We start from the raw sequence: 14580 nt of genomic DNA on the forward strand, positions 1-14580 counted from the left end.
GGTGTACAGGAACCTGCCGTACTCCCAGCGGCCCAAGGTCGACAGTGTGACGCTGGGTGAGTAAATGAGGGAACGTGAGAGGAGGACGAAGAGCTGAAAGCAGTCTAATAATGATGAATTATGTAACGGTTTACAGGGGCGTGGCGAGGATGTCAAAATGGAGAAGCTATTTCAGTCCTGACTGAAATGCTTTTTTAATTAAATCAGAATGCATTTGTCTAAATAGATAATTGATTATTTAATTGCATATAATAGATTATTTTGAAGACGATCTCTCTTTCTTTCTTTCTGTGTCTGTTTGTGGAATAAGAAAAGCTTCGCCGAGGTTGAGAAGTTATTCAGTGTAGGCAAGACGAAGAAAGCCTTCATCCCTAAACAAAGTTTTGCTTTGCTACTGTAGTCGGAGACCTTGGGGACTGACTTGAAAGGCAAAAGCTCTGTAGACATTTTCCAACATCAAAGCCGTTTTCTTATTCCCACGCAGGCAGTAGATCTCATTCCTTTAAACATTTTAGATAAGCAGAGATCCATCTTCTTTCATGGCGAATCAGAAAGATAACCCCCCCTTTATATTTGGTGGTACCAGCAGTAAATGAGTCGAATGTCACAGATGGTGTTTGAACTCAGGTCTGCAGCGGTGTTGTTTCTAAATTGAAAATGTTTGTTTAAGGTGCAAAATCACAGTTTGGAATTAGATTTAAATTATTCAGAAAATCCTGATCTGTCACTTCTTCAGACAAAATTAACTCAAGTGTGTCAGTAAATCTCAGGAGAGAGAGAGAGAGAGAGAGAGAGAGAGAGAGAGAGACGTGCAGACAGTAGGATTATTTCAGACCACATTATTACAGAATAACCTCGGGGTGACAATGACCCATGATGAAATAAATGCAATCCTTATTAAAAGAAAGAACAAAAAAAAACGTTGAAGTATGATGACAATCTGCCAAATATTGCAGTTCACATCCACCTAGCAGAGATGATTATAGAGCCACAAATAATGATTTTCATTATCCATTAATCTGTTGATTATTTGCTAGATTAATCTATTGTTTGGTCAATAAAATGTCAGAAAATAGTGAAAAATGTCCCAGTTTCTAAAAGGTCCAAGTTGACGTCTTTAAATGTCTTGTTTTTTCAGTCTAAAGCTCAAAGATATTCAGTTTATTATGATATAAAACAGAGAAATGCAGGAAAACTCCATATTTAAGAGGCATGAAAACAGAATTTTCTGCCATTTTTGCATGAAAAATTACTTTAAAGATTAATTTATTATAAAAAATAGTTGCTGATTATTTTCTAGATTAATCTATAAATTGTTTGGTCATTAAAATGTCTAAAATGTCAGATAAATAGTGAAAAATGTCCATCCCAGTTTCCAAAGTACAAGATGATGTCTTTAAATGTCTTGTTTTGTTAGTCTAAAGCTCAAAGATATTCAGTTTAATATGATATAAAACAGAGAAAAGCGGGAAATCTCCATATTTAACAGGCATGAAAACATAATTTTCTGCCATTTGTGCATGACAAATTAATCATTAATTAATTAATTGCTTATCAAAATAGTTGCAGATTATTTTCTAGATTAATCTATTAATCGTTTGAGAAACTGGGATAGACTTTTTTCACTATTTTCTGACATTTTATTGACCAAAGTCCAAGGTGACGTCTTTTAAATGTCTTGTTTTTTCAGTCTAAAGCTCAAAGCTATTCAGTTTATTATGATATAAAACAGCAATATATTTAAGAGGAGGCTGAAAACAGCATGTTCTGCCTTTTTTTAGCATGAAAAATTACTTTAACGATTAATCAATTATCAAAATAGTTGCACATTATTTTTTTGTCGATCAACTGATCGTTGCAGCTCTCGCCGATTGATTGACTCTCTACTTCCTGCCTTCACCACAGAGTGGCGCCCGGGCTCAACGGGGCAGATTTTGTCGGATCTGGATTTGACTTCCCAGAAAGAGGGCAGATGGAAACGCTACAACACTCTGGCACACTACAACGTGAGTACTGACAAATATTTTAGTATCATGATGAAACATATTTAAAAAAATAAAGACTGAAAATAAATGAAAAGGATGTGAGGAGGCAGAGGGGAAGGAAATAGCTGTATGTGGGCGTGTGGATGTGAATGGGGTTGCCTGTTTTCATGCCATTTAAGTCAGAGGCTGAGCTGTGCATCTTGTGTCTGCTGCACATTTACATCAGCACACATCGTGATTATTATTTGATTATTACTCTTGGGGGCTAATTACTGAAAAAATTGCTAAATGTTTAATGCCTATACTATATTTATCAGCAGTCAAATCAATTTATAAATGTGTAAAAATATGTTTTTATCACGGTGATAACAACATGCCAACGTTCATTAAAACAATCTGGCAGACGTATAATATGCAGTTGGCTTTTTGGCAAACATAAATTCCCAGGGTGCCGTGGTGACGTACGTTGGGGTTTAAGGTGCTGACTTATCGTAACGTCCCTGGTTCGAGTCCAGCTGGAGACTTTTATTGCACATCACCCCCCCCTTTTTCCCACATAGGTTTCTGTATGACGACGCTGCTCTATGCACAGTATATATACATCCTCTCTGTATAGTTAGAGTATTAACATTTCATACAGTAACTCAGATGGCGGTCGGCACGCCCCTAGTTTGGAGAAGCAGAAAGGAGTACCGTCACGGTAGCTCAGCAATGTACTGCTGCTGTGTGGACGCCACGTTAGTTCAGATCCGAAAGTCACACAATAACACAAACAAACTAACCGATCGATGCGGCGTTAGACCAGCAACTCTCGTGTTCTGTGAGGAACTACTGAATTACTGTTTTTGTGAATGGTGTCCGGTCCTGTGGCTGTGAAGATAGCGATATAACGGAAAGGGCTGTCTGATGGTGAGGTAAAGCGCTGAAAATATTCTAGATATCATTAAAACAGATATTGATTTTTCAATCTCTTCAAAACCACCAGACTCCATTCACAAAAGCAGCAATTGTACCTCGCAGAACGCTGGAGTATTACATACAACCCCACTTCAAAACATCCGAATTAACCCTTTCACAGCTGACTTTGACTCAGCTAGTGCTAGCGTTCACATCATTCATAACCTTATTGATTAGCTTAGATTAGTTACTTTGGTAACCTACGTCACTGCTTTTTGCAACCGCTGAGTAGGTGTTTTCATTTGTAAAAATGTAACAAAAAGCAGATGAACCGCCCTTTAATATTTTGGAAATTACTCTTATTTATTAGCATAAAGACTGGAAACAGTGCTGAACCAGACTAGCTGTTATCCCGCTTCCAGTCTTTGTGCTAAGTTAAGCGTTAAACCTGTTTTGTGTCCATAAATCAAACATAGAAGAAAAACACTTTATAGCCATTTTCCTTCACTCAGTTTAGCAACATACCTACAGTTTTTAATTCATCACCACCTGCCAGTCGAGAGTGCCTGGACTTCGTTTGCTCTTGTCAGCTCTCAACGGCGACAGAAGGCCACTAAATCTTCTTGGCACTCTATTGATCCTCGGAAAATAAAGGTCACTCGCAAATATCCCCTTACTTGTCCTGCTTTTCTCTCCTCTTTCAAAGGTTCCCTTTTCATCCTACCCGCTGATATCTCCGCAGTTTCTTCTTAAAGGACAGCCTTGCTGCCATAGATTCAGTGGATGTGTCAGAGAAGTGCTAATCACAGTATTTGTGGGTTCAATAATGGGTTGACGCCAAAGAAAATGGCCTGTAAATACCCCAGTAAAGACCAACTGTTGCCGTCCACTCAATCGCATCGATTATGAATTAGTTCTGGGGCACTAAAAGAGACTGCTGACCTCAGTCACAGTACCTTAGTAAATTGAAAGTGTGTGAAGTAAGTGTGTTTTTGTGTCTAACAAAAGACTGCTGTGTGCATTCCAGGTGCGAGATAACGCCACATTGGTCTTGTCCAAAGTGATCTCCATTCAGCAGAACTATTACCAGAACCAGGAAAACCATGAAGAGCGTACGTGTCTCTAAATACACTCAAACACTTGTTGAAAACTAGCAGGTGTGAACTTGAGAATACAATGCTTGCCTTTGTTTCTTTTCCCCGGGGCTTCTGTCAACATCCCCGCTCTCATTTAACATGCTAATAAATGTTGTTTCATGTACGGCGCACTTTGAGATTATGCCGAAATAAAAACGCACTTTCATCTTCTGCCTTTTTTAATGTGCATTCCAGAATAGTTTATTGTTTTGCATTTCTACTCGGATATTCTCTCTGCATCCTCCGGTTGACAAACGCCCTCCCTTTTTATCATCTGAAAATGTTCTGTGAGAGTGTGCATGAATAAATAAGGAGCAGGATTATTAGAGGAAAGTTTAAAGTGTTGTTTATCCGCCCCACGATAGGGAACGCTCTGCTGGAAGATGACAAGGTGTTTCACTTGGTGAGGCCGGCGGACGAACTGGATGAGATCAAATCTAAACGAGGAAGCATAAAGGACAAGTCGATGACCAAAGCCATTACAGAGATCTATTTAACACGACTCCTTTCAGTTAAGGTACAAAGACTGACTCATTTACTCAATCATTTGTTAAGTAGTAACGTAATTCTCTGACCCTGGCAAATAGCAGTTATCGCTTTTCCGGGAATGCTATTCTTCAGTTAAAAAGCCAACTTAAATTGATGTCTTCTGGGTTCAGATAGGGCAGAGGAAATGCTAAAATACTCTGAGACAAGCCTGAATATCTACACTCACATTGCGAGCAAATAGCTGTGTCTCAGGGCTATGATATTTCTGGCTCGGCTCTCCGTTCTCTGCCCTGTCTCACATTATTTGTGGTCCCTTTCAGGGAACACTGCAGCAGTTTGTGGATGACTTCTTCCGCAGCGTGCTGTGCTCGGGGGCAGTGGTGCCACCGGCTGTCAAATATTTCTTTGACTTCCTGGATGAGCAGGCGCTGAAACACAACAATGTGGATGAAGAGACCATCCATATCTGGAAGACTAATAGGTAAGAGCTATGCATACACTGATGGTCACTCTCACGGTTTCATTTGTATGTAATTAGTGGTGGAGGAAGTATTCTGATCCTTTACTACGGGTCCATCTGTGCCCACTCAGTCGTTTCAAAAAGCAGTGACGTAGGTTACCAAAGAAAGCTAATCATGAAGCTAATCAATAAGGTTACGAATAATGTGAACGCTAGCACTAGCTGAGTGTTCTGCAAAGTAAAATGACTATTTTGTGAATGGAGTCTGGTGGCTTTGAAGAGAGCGATGTAACGGCTCCAGTTTCCCGCCGGAAAAAGGCTGTTTGATGGCGAGGTAAAACGTCTGCGGACGGGAGCAGCAGAAAAACGAATTTTAGCCACCGTAAAAAATCAATATGAGTTTAAGGGTACGCTATATTTCTAATATATTCACAGCTTTAACTTGCCATCAGACAGCCCTTTGCAACGGGGAACTGAAGCTGTTTTATTGCCGTCTTTAAAGCTATAAGACCAGACTCCATTCACAAAAACAGTAATTTTACGTCGCAGAACACGGGAGTCGCTGGTCTACCGCTGCATCGATCGGTTAGTGTGTTTGTGTTATTGCGTGACTGTCAGATCAGAACTAACGTGGCGTCCACACAGCAGCAGTACATCGCTGAGCTTCCGTGCCGGTACTCCTGTCTGCTTCTCCAAACTGAGAGCACGCCGACCGCCATCTAAGTTACTGTATGCGACGTTAATACTCTGACTATAAGGATGTATATATACTGTACATGTAGCAGCATCATCATGCAGAAACCTACGTCAGGTCACGTGTTAATCAGAAATTAATCACACATTTTTTTATCTGTTCAAAATGTCAAGGGACCCCTTTGAATATGACCATGCCAGTTTTTCCTCGCCAAAATTTAGCGTAACTTTGGAGCGTTATTTAGGCTCCTTCATAACAAGCTAGTATGACATGGTTGTACAGATGGATTCTTTAGGTTTTATAGGTTTTTTATGATACGAGTATCTTCACTTTAGTTTTAAAACTGAAACTGAAAACTTTAAAAGTTTGACAGTTTTAGTGAATGTAGAGGAGTTAAATGTACAGTATTTCCTTCTGAAATGTAGTGGAGTAGAATTATAAAGTAGCATAAAACGGAAATACTCAAGTAAAGTACAAGTACCTGCTAAACTAAAATTTCCACTAGCTCGCCGTCTAAGTCTGAGCAACGCCACGCATCCCTCTGCCTGAGATACAGTGACTCTCCAAGAAATAAAACTTATTTATCCAAGAAAGAGCTGAATACAAATGCACAATTTCGGCTCACTTAGTTTGCATTTGCAATCTCCCTGCTCCCATGTGACATTTAAGTGCATAAATTAGTGTCACGTCGGCTAAGGCTCAAGCATACAAGACGACGTGTTGCATGTAGATGCTAGTGATTGACGTAAGGCTGGCAAGAGAGCACCCACACAAGGACAGGAGATGAGCGATTTAATTACTTACTACACTCTGCACCACATTCTGCATCCACCCGTTCTGTTTATCAAATCAACTGAGGGGCCATGTATTAAATATGAATGTGTGTATGAGGCACAACAACAAACAAACATGGTAATTATGTCCCAAGCTAATTTAATTCTGTGATTATGGCAACATTGCTATTTTTGTGCTTCTATTGTATTCTCACTGCAGCTTTCCCCGGAGATATTACCCAACCAGTATGAATTTTGCACGGTGTGTGCGCGCTTCATGTCTCAGATGGTGGGGCATTCGCGCCGATCGGGGGGGCGGGGGGAGTTTTTTGGAAACTACAGTATCTTGGGCGTTCTTTTGAATTCACAAGCTGACACGAGGGTTGGAAAGAAAGTGTACGGAGCGTGCTATTTCCTTGTTCAGAAGGGAAATTAGCGAGCGTACTCGAGCATCACATTGTGTAGTCGGGTGCTTTAGGTTGTAAAGGCTGCACGCAAAACTTGAAAGGTCAAAGTTCCGGTGTTACTTTAGCTTTTCTAATCACTGTTCATTAGAGAAGACAAGCATCATTGACTGTTGATCCCTTTTGTTATTAAGAAAAAAGTCTTCCGAGGCTATCTTTTTCATTTTCATTTAACAGCGATGATTTTCAGAGAGGTCAGTATCATATTAAATAGTAATATAAACTGACAATCGAGGGTATTGTTCTGAATAAACTGACACCTACAAGAAAGGCTTTTCTCCAACCCTGTTATTATCTTGTACTGCACTCAATTGCACCTCAGGCAAGTGCTCTCACACATGAAATCTCCTCTCTGACTCAAATGAATTCATAGATGTTTGATGAGATTTTCCCCCGTTCTGGAGCAAAAATAATGATAACAATTGTGACGTTTTCTTGCCCTTTTCCCCCCACGCAGCCTTCCTCTGCGGTTCTGGGTGAACATCCTCAAGAATCCCCACTTCACCTTCGACGTCCACGTGTCTGAAGTGGTGGACGCCTCGCTCTCCGTCATAGCCCAGACATTCATGGATGCCTGCACCAAGAGCGAGCACAAACTCAGCCGGGTGAGTGGAAACGGGGAAGGAGAAGAGTGGAGGGGGGGAGGTGAAAGAGCAAGAGGGAAGATGGGAAAACAGACGGAGAAGATGAGAACAAAGTGGGTTACATGAGAAGTAAAAAAGAGGAATGTCAAAGGTCAATCAATCTGAAGTGCCATTGTTCTCTCTCTAGGACTCTCCAAGTAACAAACTACTCTATGCAAAGGAGATCTCCACCTACAAGAAGATGGTGGACGAGTAAGTCCCATCAGCACCTCACCATATTCTTTACATCTGTTGTTTTCACGTCAGTTTATTTTAAAAGATTTGTCGATGACAATTAATGTGATGATTGTCTCCTCTGTGTGTGTGTGTGTGTGTTTGTGTGTGTGTGTGTGTGTGTGTGTGTGTGTGTGTGTGTGTGTGTGTGTGTAGTTACTACAAGGGCATCAGGCAGATGGTTCCCGTCAGCGATCAGGACATGAACACTCATCTGGCAGAGGTGTCACGGGTGAGAAACACTGCTGTCATTTTTCCTCTGTGGCGCTATTAAAGTTATAATCCTAAAGATTTCAGTCCTTGTTGATCAGGGTGACAGCTGCGGTTACCGTGGTAACAGCGAGTGAGGTTTAACACACTCCAGCAAACATTCCCTCCAGCAGCTACTCGGTCAGAAACACAATAGAAAGAGCAGAGAGGGTGCATCTGTTTACAGTGCAACTGTACACAAAGTCCTGTTGTTTTTAATAGAGAAGTCCGTCGATAATTTTCCCATCATGCCCCTGAGCAACTGCGATCTGATTTCATGCTGTGCGAGTAGTTTCACACAACAACAACAACAGGGTACTGTTACAGGAGTTGTTACCTTGCTGAGGAGGAGGAGGAGGAGGTGTGCTGCTTGGCACCTGCAACTCTTCATCTAACAGCTCAACATGTGTGTTTGTATCCATGTGTTTTTATGCACATTTTCAATTTGCGCATTAAAATAACCTGAGTGGAAACGCAGACAAATTTAGAAAAAACTTGAAATATCGCAGAAACGTTTTTATGCTCGGCATGTTTGTCATCTTGTTGCACACTTTTCTTCAGTGGTTTAATGTCTGGGTAAAGCAAAAACAGGGATTTATTTCTAAACACATTATACATATAAACATGTGAAAAGACTGAAATACTGAATGTAGTACCGAGTTGTGGAGTTACACCTCTTCCTAACTGGACGCCATGTGAACGAGCGAACATCAGATCCAGTTTTTCCCAAAGAAGACGTCCTAACCTGCTCCGTGTGTCAGCGAACAGGCTGAGCCCCGGCTCTATTTATGCAAAGTTTTGCGCACCTCCTCCACCTCCAACCTATATTCACTGATCAAAATCAAAGCTGACATAAATCCATATCACTTTCTCAATGTAATAGAGAGTGACTAGTATATCTGGACAATTTTATTGCTCCATTTGCCAGAGTTCGCTCGCTCACTGTCTGTTAAGAAGAGGTGTCAGACTATTTTTGTGTTTAGGATTTTTTTGGGGCGGGCCTGAAATCATGGCTCGATGACACACTGGAGCCGTCCTCAGTATAACTCCTCCCCTAACGCTATATGAATTAGAGCACATAACATCAGTGGTTCTCCCACACTTACTAACCACAGCCAGTGGTGTATAGTGGCCATCTGGCATACCGGGACAAATACCAGTGGGCCGCCGCATTGATGGGTCATCAACAAATCCATTACGTTTTTACTGGCCGACTCAGAATTTGATCGATTTGGTCCGATAACATTTGGAAAGTCTAGAAGAGCCACACGATTAAATTATTTTATCCCCATTCAAGTTAGTCAAGGACTAAACCTGAAGTTAGACGTCTCTGGTGTGCATGCTCTACCCATAGAGCATTAACATTCTACAAGCAGCAGTGTGATGGCCAACAAGAAGTCTCGTATATACTGTATGTAATCAACTCTCACCCACGATTGGCCGTGGTTTCAGCGCCTTCAGCGGACACGCTGCCAGCCTTTCAGATTTTGAAACTGAAATGCTCTGAAATGTTTTCACAATTTAAACGCCTAATTTTATATGCTTAACGATTTTTTTTTTTTTAATAATTAAAATGTTCCTTTACCCAGACTTTAATGGCACCCGACCGCTCCACATACTGTTTCTCTCAATGAACCATCTCCTAATATTCTGTGGATGGACACTAGTGGATGGAAATGCAGATTCATTTGCATTCATTTTTGCAGATTTTTCTGGAAATTCGGTTAAAATTTGTGCTAAATTTGGATGGAAACTCCTGTTGAATGCTTTTAATGGGAACTCGCTGAAGTTGGAAATTCTGAGTACTCTGAAGTTCAGTCTGTATGAGCAGTAACAGTTCATACAGTTGTTCTACAGATGTAGGAGAGTGAACAAGATAGTTTCCTATGAATCCCTCGTGCATACTGTAGGAAGGCAATTTACATACTGGACAGCGCGGGAATGTCCGACTCCGCCTCTAACAATGAATGCTATATAGAGAGATCATTTCTGAATATAAATACATTGAGTAGCTATTCCTGAAAAAATGTCGACCATACATAGCACCAAAAAACGGGTTTTATTTCTTGAAAATCTTATGGATTATAACTTTAATGTCTGATGGTTATTAATAATAATAATAATATTATGCCTCTTTGCAAAGGTCAGTTTGATTTCTTGTTATTTTTTTTAAAACCTGGAAGTACCGTAAGTTGCTCATCCAACTCTCTGCAGTTTCACGGTTTAGTTACATTTCCTCTTTAACCCTAATTGTCATTTATGTTCTCCAGAATCACACAGACAAGCTGAACACACAAGTGGCTCTCCATCAGCTTTACCAGTATGCCAGCAAATACTACGACGGGGTAAGAGGCCCTTCTCTCTCCTATCGCACCCAAAGGAGGCTATTCCACTGAATGCACTACTGCCCACTATATTATTGCTTTCCCTTTTTTTCCCCCGCTCTCTCCACTCTTGATATGCCAGAAGAGTGATTGTATGAAATTTTAATTGAAAGCATTTCTGTGGGATGTGAATTGGAAAATTGCTCTGGGAATTGATTTTTAAGCGTCCATTGTGCATTGCCACTTGAGGTCACGAAAAGGGGATAAACAAAACCTAATGAACAAGTTGGATAAACAAATGGGGCTGTCAGTCTCCCCTAAGTGTGGCTCGCAAACAATAACAGCTTATATGACGTGACCGTTGATGTCAAATAACGCCGTCCTCTCCTCCCACTCTCCGCCCTTTTTTCCTTCCTCTTTGTCCTGCGCTCATTCTCCATCCGTCTCCCCCCCCACCCGTCCTTGTTGCTTCGCTTCTCCGACATTTCCTCTTCTGCCCTCCTCTGCCCACTTCTTCTTCCCCCTCTTCCTCTGTCGATTATCAATTCTGACTTCTCCCTCATTCTCCATTTCTCTCCCTTCCACCTCTCCTTTCAGATCATCGCATCCCTAGACGAGGACCCAGCTGCCCAGAGCAAACAGCTGACCCTGCGGCTCCAGCAGATAGCAGCCGCCCTGGAAAACAAAGTGACTGATCTCTAACCCACAAGTGGAGGGAGGGAGGGAGGGAGGGAGGGAGGGAGGGAGGGAGGGAGGGAAGGAAGGAAGGATGGAGGGGATGGTAGGAGAGGATACCGCCAGTGACTACAGAGGCTTATTTCTTCTTTTAGAGAGTAAAACATGGGAGTAAAGAAAGGTGAGAGGGGACTCATGTGGTCGTGTATATTATACAACTCGGCCCTGGGACAATGTTTCCGTGCTGTGGAGTAACAGGGAACTAATGAGATGCAGATAGAGAGCAGAAGGGGGGAAGAAAATGATGTGCTACACTGTCATAGGTACGCCTTAAAGCTCACTTGCCAAACCTTAAAGGTCTGCGCGCTCATTCATGCTTCACTGAATATTGCTCCCACAATGCAGTGCGGTAGACCTCTCTCTCTCTGAGAAATGAAGCCCCCTCTGTGGAGCACTGGCACAGGCGATAATCAGATGTTCAATTTCTTTCTGTGTAGAAAAAAAGGTTTTAAGAATTGTATTATATATTTTTTTTATTGTGCAGTCTTTATGCGGAAAGCTTTATAAGGAAAACAAATTATCTTTTTAAATGGATCACCTTGTGGTGCGGATAGTGTTTTTATTAGCCTGTGTGTGCGTAGATGTCTGCGTGAGGTACAAACTGTGTGAATGTGTGGGAATATGTGTGTGCACACACAGGGTGCCTACTGTCAGGTGCGAGGGGCGAAAGGGACGCCTGCTTTCTGTCATTTTAAATCCCCCCCAAACCCAGTGACACGCTGGAGCCTGCGAGACCAAAGGGTCCTCACCAGGACGCCGGTTAATCTAGCATTGTAACAGGCTCACATGATTGATAGGTCACCAGTAGTTTCAGAGATGTTTGAGTTGAATTAGTTGCTTTTTGACTCGCTCCAAGCCGGATTGCCATTTTGTGCTCGTGGAAATCGATAATAGCACAGTGTGTCTCCCTTTATTGTACAGTGCCATGATACATTCCACTTCAACTAAAGCACAGAAGGACATTTCAAACGTTTTTTAAGACATTTCTGTTAATATTTTTTCTTTGCTGTAAAAACTGTGTAAGCAAGAAGCAACTTTATGTCACTCATAATAGCTCTGCAATAACGTCAGAATACCATGAGCCACAAATCCACAGTTAGCTTACTAAATGTATTCACATACAGTAGCAGATCAGCAATATGTTAGAGGAATTTCCAAATTGATTCATGCATTGTTAGTGTATTTTAAATTTTTTTTAAGTCTTACTCTTGTAATGTTCCAAATAGTCATCAAGCATTCTGCCTCTAAAGCTATGAAATAGACTAATTACCTGCCAGAGATGCAGTCGGTACTTTAAATGGTATGTTTTGAACAAATTAAAGTGGTTTTCGCCTTTCTTGTGATGTTTCGGGAGGTCAGATTCAATCATGTACATAATTGTTCCAGTAATTGAGTTGTTGATGTGTCAGTGTCAGAGCCGAGGTGTCGACAGGGTAGGAATGAGGGTTTGATATTTCTCGGGCCATTAGACGCCACCGCGCTTCATCCCTAAACTGTAGGTTCTGCTGTTGACAGATGATTTAATTGTACTCCCCCGTACGTATCTGATCATGGATGTGTGTAGTTGACGGAGCGTAACGAGTTCCAGAGACCCCAGAATGTTAACGATTCCTGCCTTGGCTAGAGAGAGGTTTGCACAGACCTCGAGCCTGCCTGCCTGCCTGCTGTCTCAGCGTGGCACCCTGGCATCCCGACCAACAGCACTTGGCACTGCCCACTCAGCGCAGTGCAGAGTGGCACTCTGTATAATGGAATCAGCAGGGGAGGCTTTCGATCTTAATTGCATGCCGACCGCAGACTCCATCCTCGTCTCCGCCGTTGTTTACTGCTGACTCCTCCCTCACTGACAGAGTTGATGCAAGACGCTTCTTTCAGAGCCTTTCTTTAACCAAAAACGTGCCTTATTGAATAGGATGATACATATATATTGTTTCTAAATTATTCTATCGGTAACCTAGGTGATTATGATGACGATAGTGCTATAGACACAGCAATGTATTTGGACTTGTGATATTATGTGTGCTGTCTAAAATGCTAGATGCCCCCGCTGCAGCCGTGTGCGTGCCAATAGGCTGAAGACATTTCAGTATGATTTCTTTTATGGTTGCAGTTTCGACGTGTGCATTTCCTTTTGGGTGTCTGTGGCGTGTGCTTAGTAGGACTTTGGTGGCTAAAAGGCAAAAGGCCAAAATGAATAAATGTAAAACAATGTGGCCAATGTGATTTGGGTTTCCCTTGAAAATGTCTGGCATTCCTAAATTAGTCTGAAATCAAAATGTAGATTGAATATAGCGCAAAATTGTTCCAACGGTGTTCTTTCTTTTATTTTTTTTTGCCCTGTGTTTCTAAGCTGTTCCACAGTGTGTACGATAAATGACTATCTATACTCGACAAATGACTTTTCTTACTGCTGTGCAGTTATTATTTTTATTTCTCGTTTCCTATACCATATAAATCTTTGTAAAACATGTTGAAATACTGTATTCTAACTGTATAATCCTATGCATTGAGTCCTGGGACAAAAAAACAAAAAACAAAAGTGAGAAAAAAAGCTGTTTGTGCAGTTGTCGAGACTTTTTTCCATTTTGAAACTTGTGAATGTGCTGTAATGATTAAAAAGAAACCGGGACAGTGCAGGACCATTAACGGAAGCCAACGTTCTCCTTTCCCATCCGAGGCAGCTCAGAAGATTCTCCATCTTGTACCTGATCTGGTTGTACTGGATGAACTTAATTTTACAAAAGGTTGTGTGTGGACGGAGCAGTTACCCACAGATTTCATCATGCTCTCCTCCGTGAATAAACTCAGAGACATATACGCCCTTCATATCTGCTGTGTTTCTTTCACTTTTGGAATATTGATTTGCTTCAATTGAACACTCACCTCTCATGCATATTGCATGAGTTACAATCACCTTGGGTGATAGAGTTCCACAGGTTTTCTTGTTAAAGTGAACTGTAAGTCTTTGGTATTTATGCAGCTCATTACGTTGCCCCTTAGATTCATTGACGATCTTACAGGAGTAATCTCTGGATTTATGGAAATATTATCACATATTCAAACCAACCAATCACTTTACAGAAGGAGGGGGCCAAGTGCTCGAACATGACAGCTTTCTTCAGATATTCCTGCATATTATGACCTCAAAGTGCTTTCTTGATAGCATCAGTGCTCGTATGTAGCGTACCCTATGATGATGATGGCTGACGCCTTTTTCCCAAATGCCACATCAGGTTCCTGTCAGAATACAGACTAGAAGCTAAAGGTCTGGCTTCATGAAACGAGTCGGTAATGTAAATAGCCTGCATGGCATCTCTGTCATCGGCACCGAAGGTTGAAAAATTGCTGCAAAAACATTAATTAAGTACTGACAGCTAAAAAATGAAATTGGAGAAAAGAAAGATGAAAGGCAAAATTGCCTCATCTGACTGCTTAACAAACCCCGACGCAGAGGGTTGGGGGATATCAAAGACAGACCAGAGGCCTGCGCAGGCCGTCGTCTAACCGAGCAGATCGT

At 41.5% G+C, this 14580-nt stretch overlaps 1 protein-coding gene across 1 annotated transcript in view; it reads left to right on the forward strand.

Moving 5' to 3' along the window:
• plxnb2b (plexin b2b) overlaps window positions 1-13889 on the forward strand; it is a 154739-nt gene extending 140850 nt beyond the window's left edge. Inside the window, 10 exon segments of the mRNA XM_074634160.1 lie at window positions 1-56; window positions 1906-2006; window positions 3910-3994; window positions 4384-4535; window positions 4828-4988; window positions 7356-7503; window positions 7670-7734; window positions 7912-7987; window positions 10275-10349; window positions 10926-13889. The exon segment at window positions 1-56 is cut by the window's left edge and continues 101 nt beyond it. Of these exon segments, the coding sequence (XP_074490261.1) occupies window positions 1-56; window positions 1906-2006; window positions 3910-3994; window positions 4384-4535; window positions 4828-4988; window positions 7356-7503; window positions 7670-7734; window positions 7912-7987; window positions 10275-10349; window positions 10926-11030 (1024 nt within the window). The 3' untranslated portion in view covers window positions 11031-13889.
• Window positions 13890-14580: the final 691 nt, after the last annotated feature.

Source organism: Sebastes fasciatus, chromosome 4, assembly GCF_043250625.1.
Source record: "Sebastes fasciatus isolate fSebFas1 chromosome 4, fSebFas1.pri, whole genome shotgun sequence".
In the NCBI taxonomy this organism is placed as follows: domain Eukaryota; kingdom Metazoa; phylum Chordata; class Actinopteri; order Perciformes; family Sebastidae; genus Sebastes; species Sebastes fasciatus.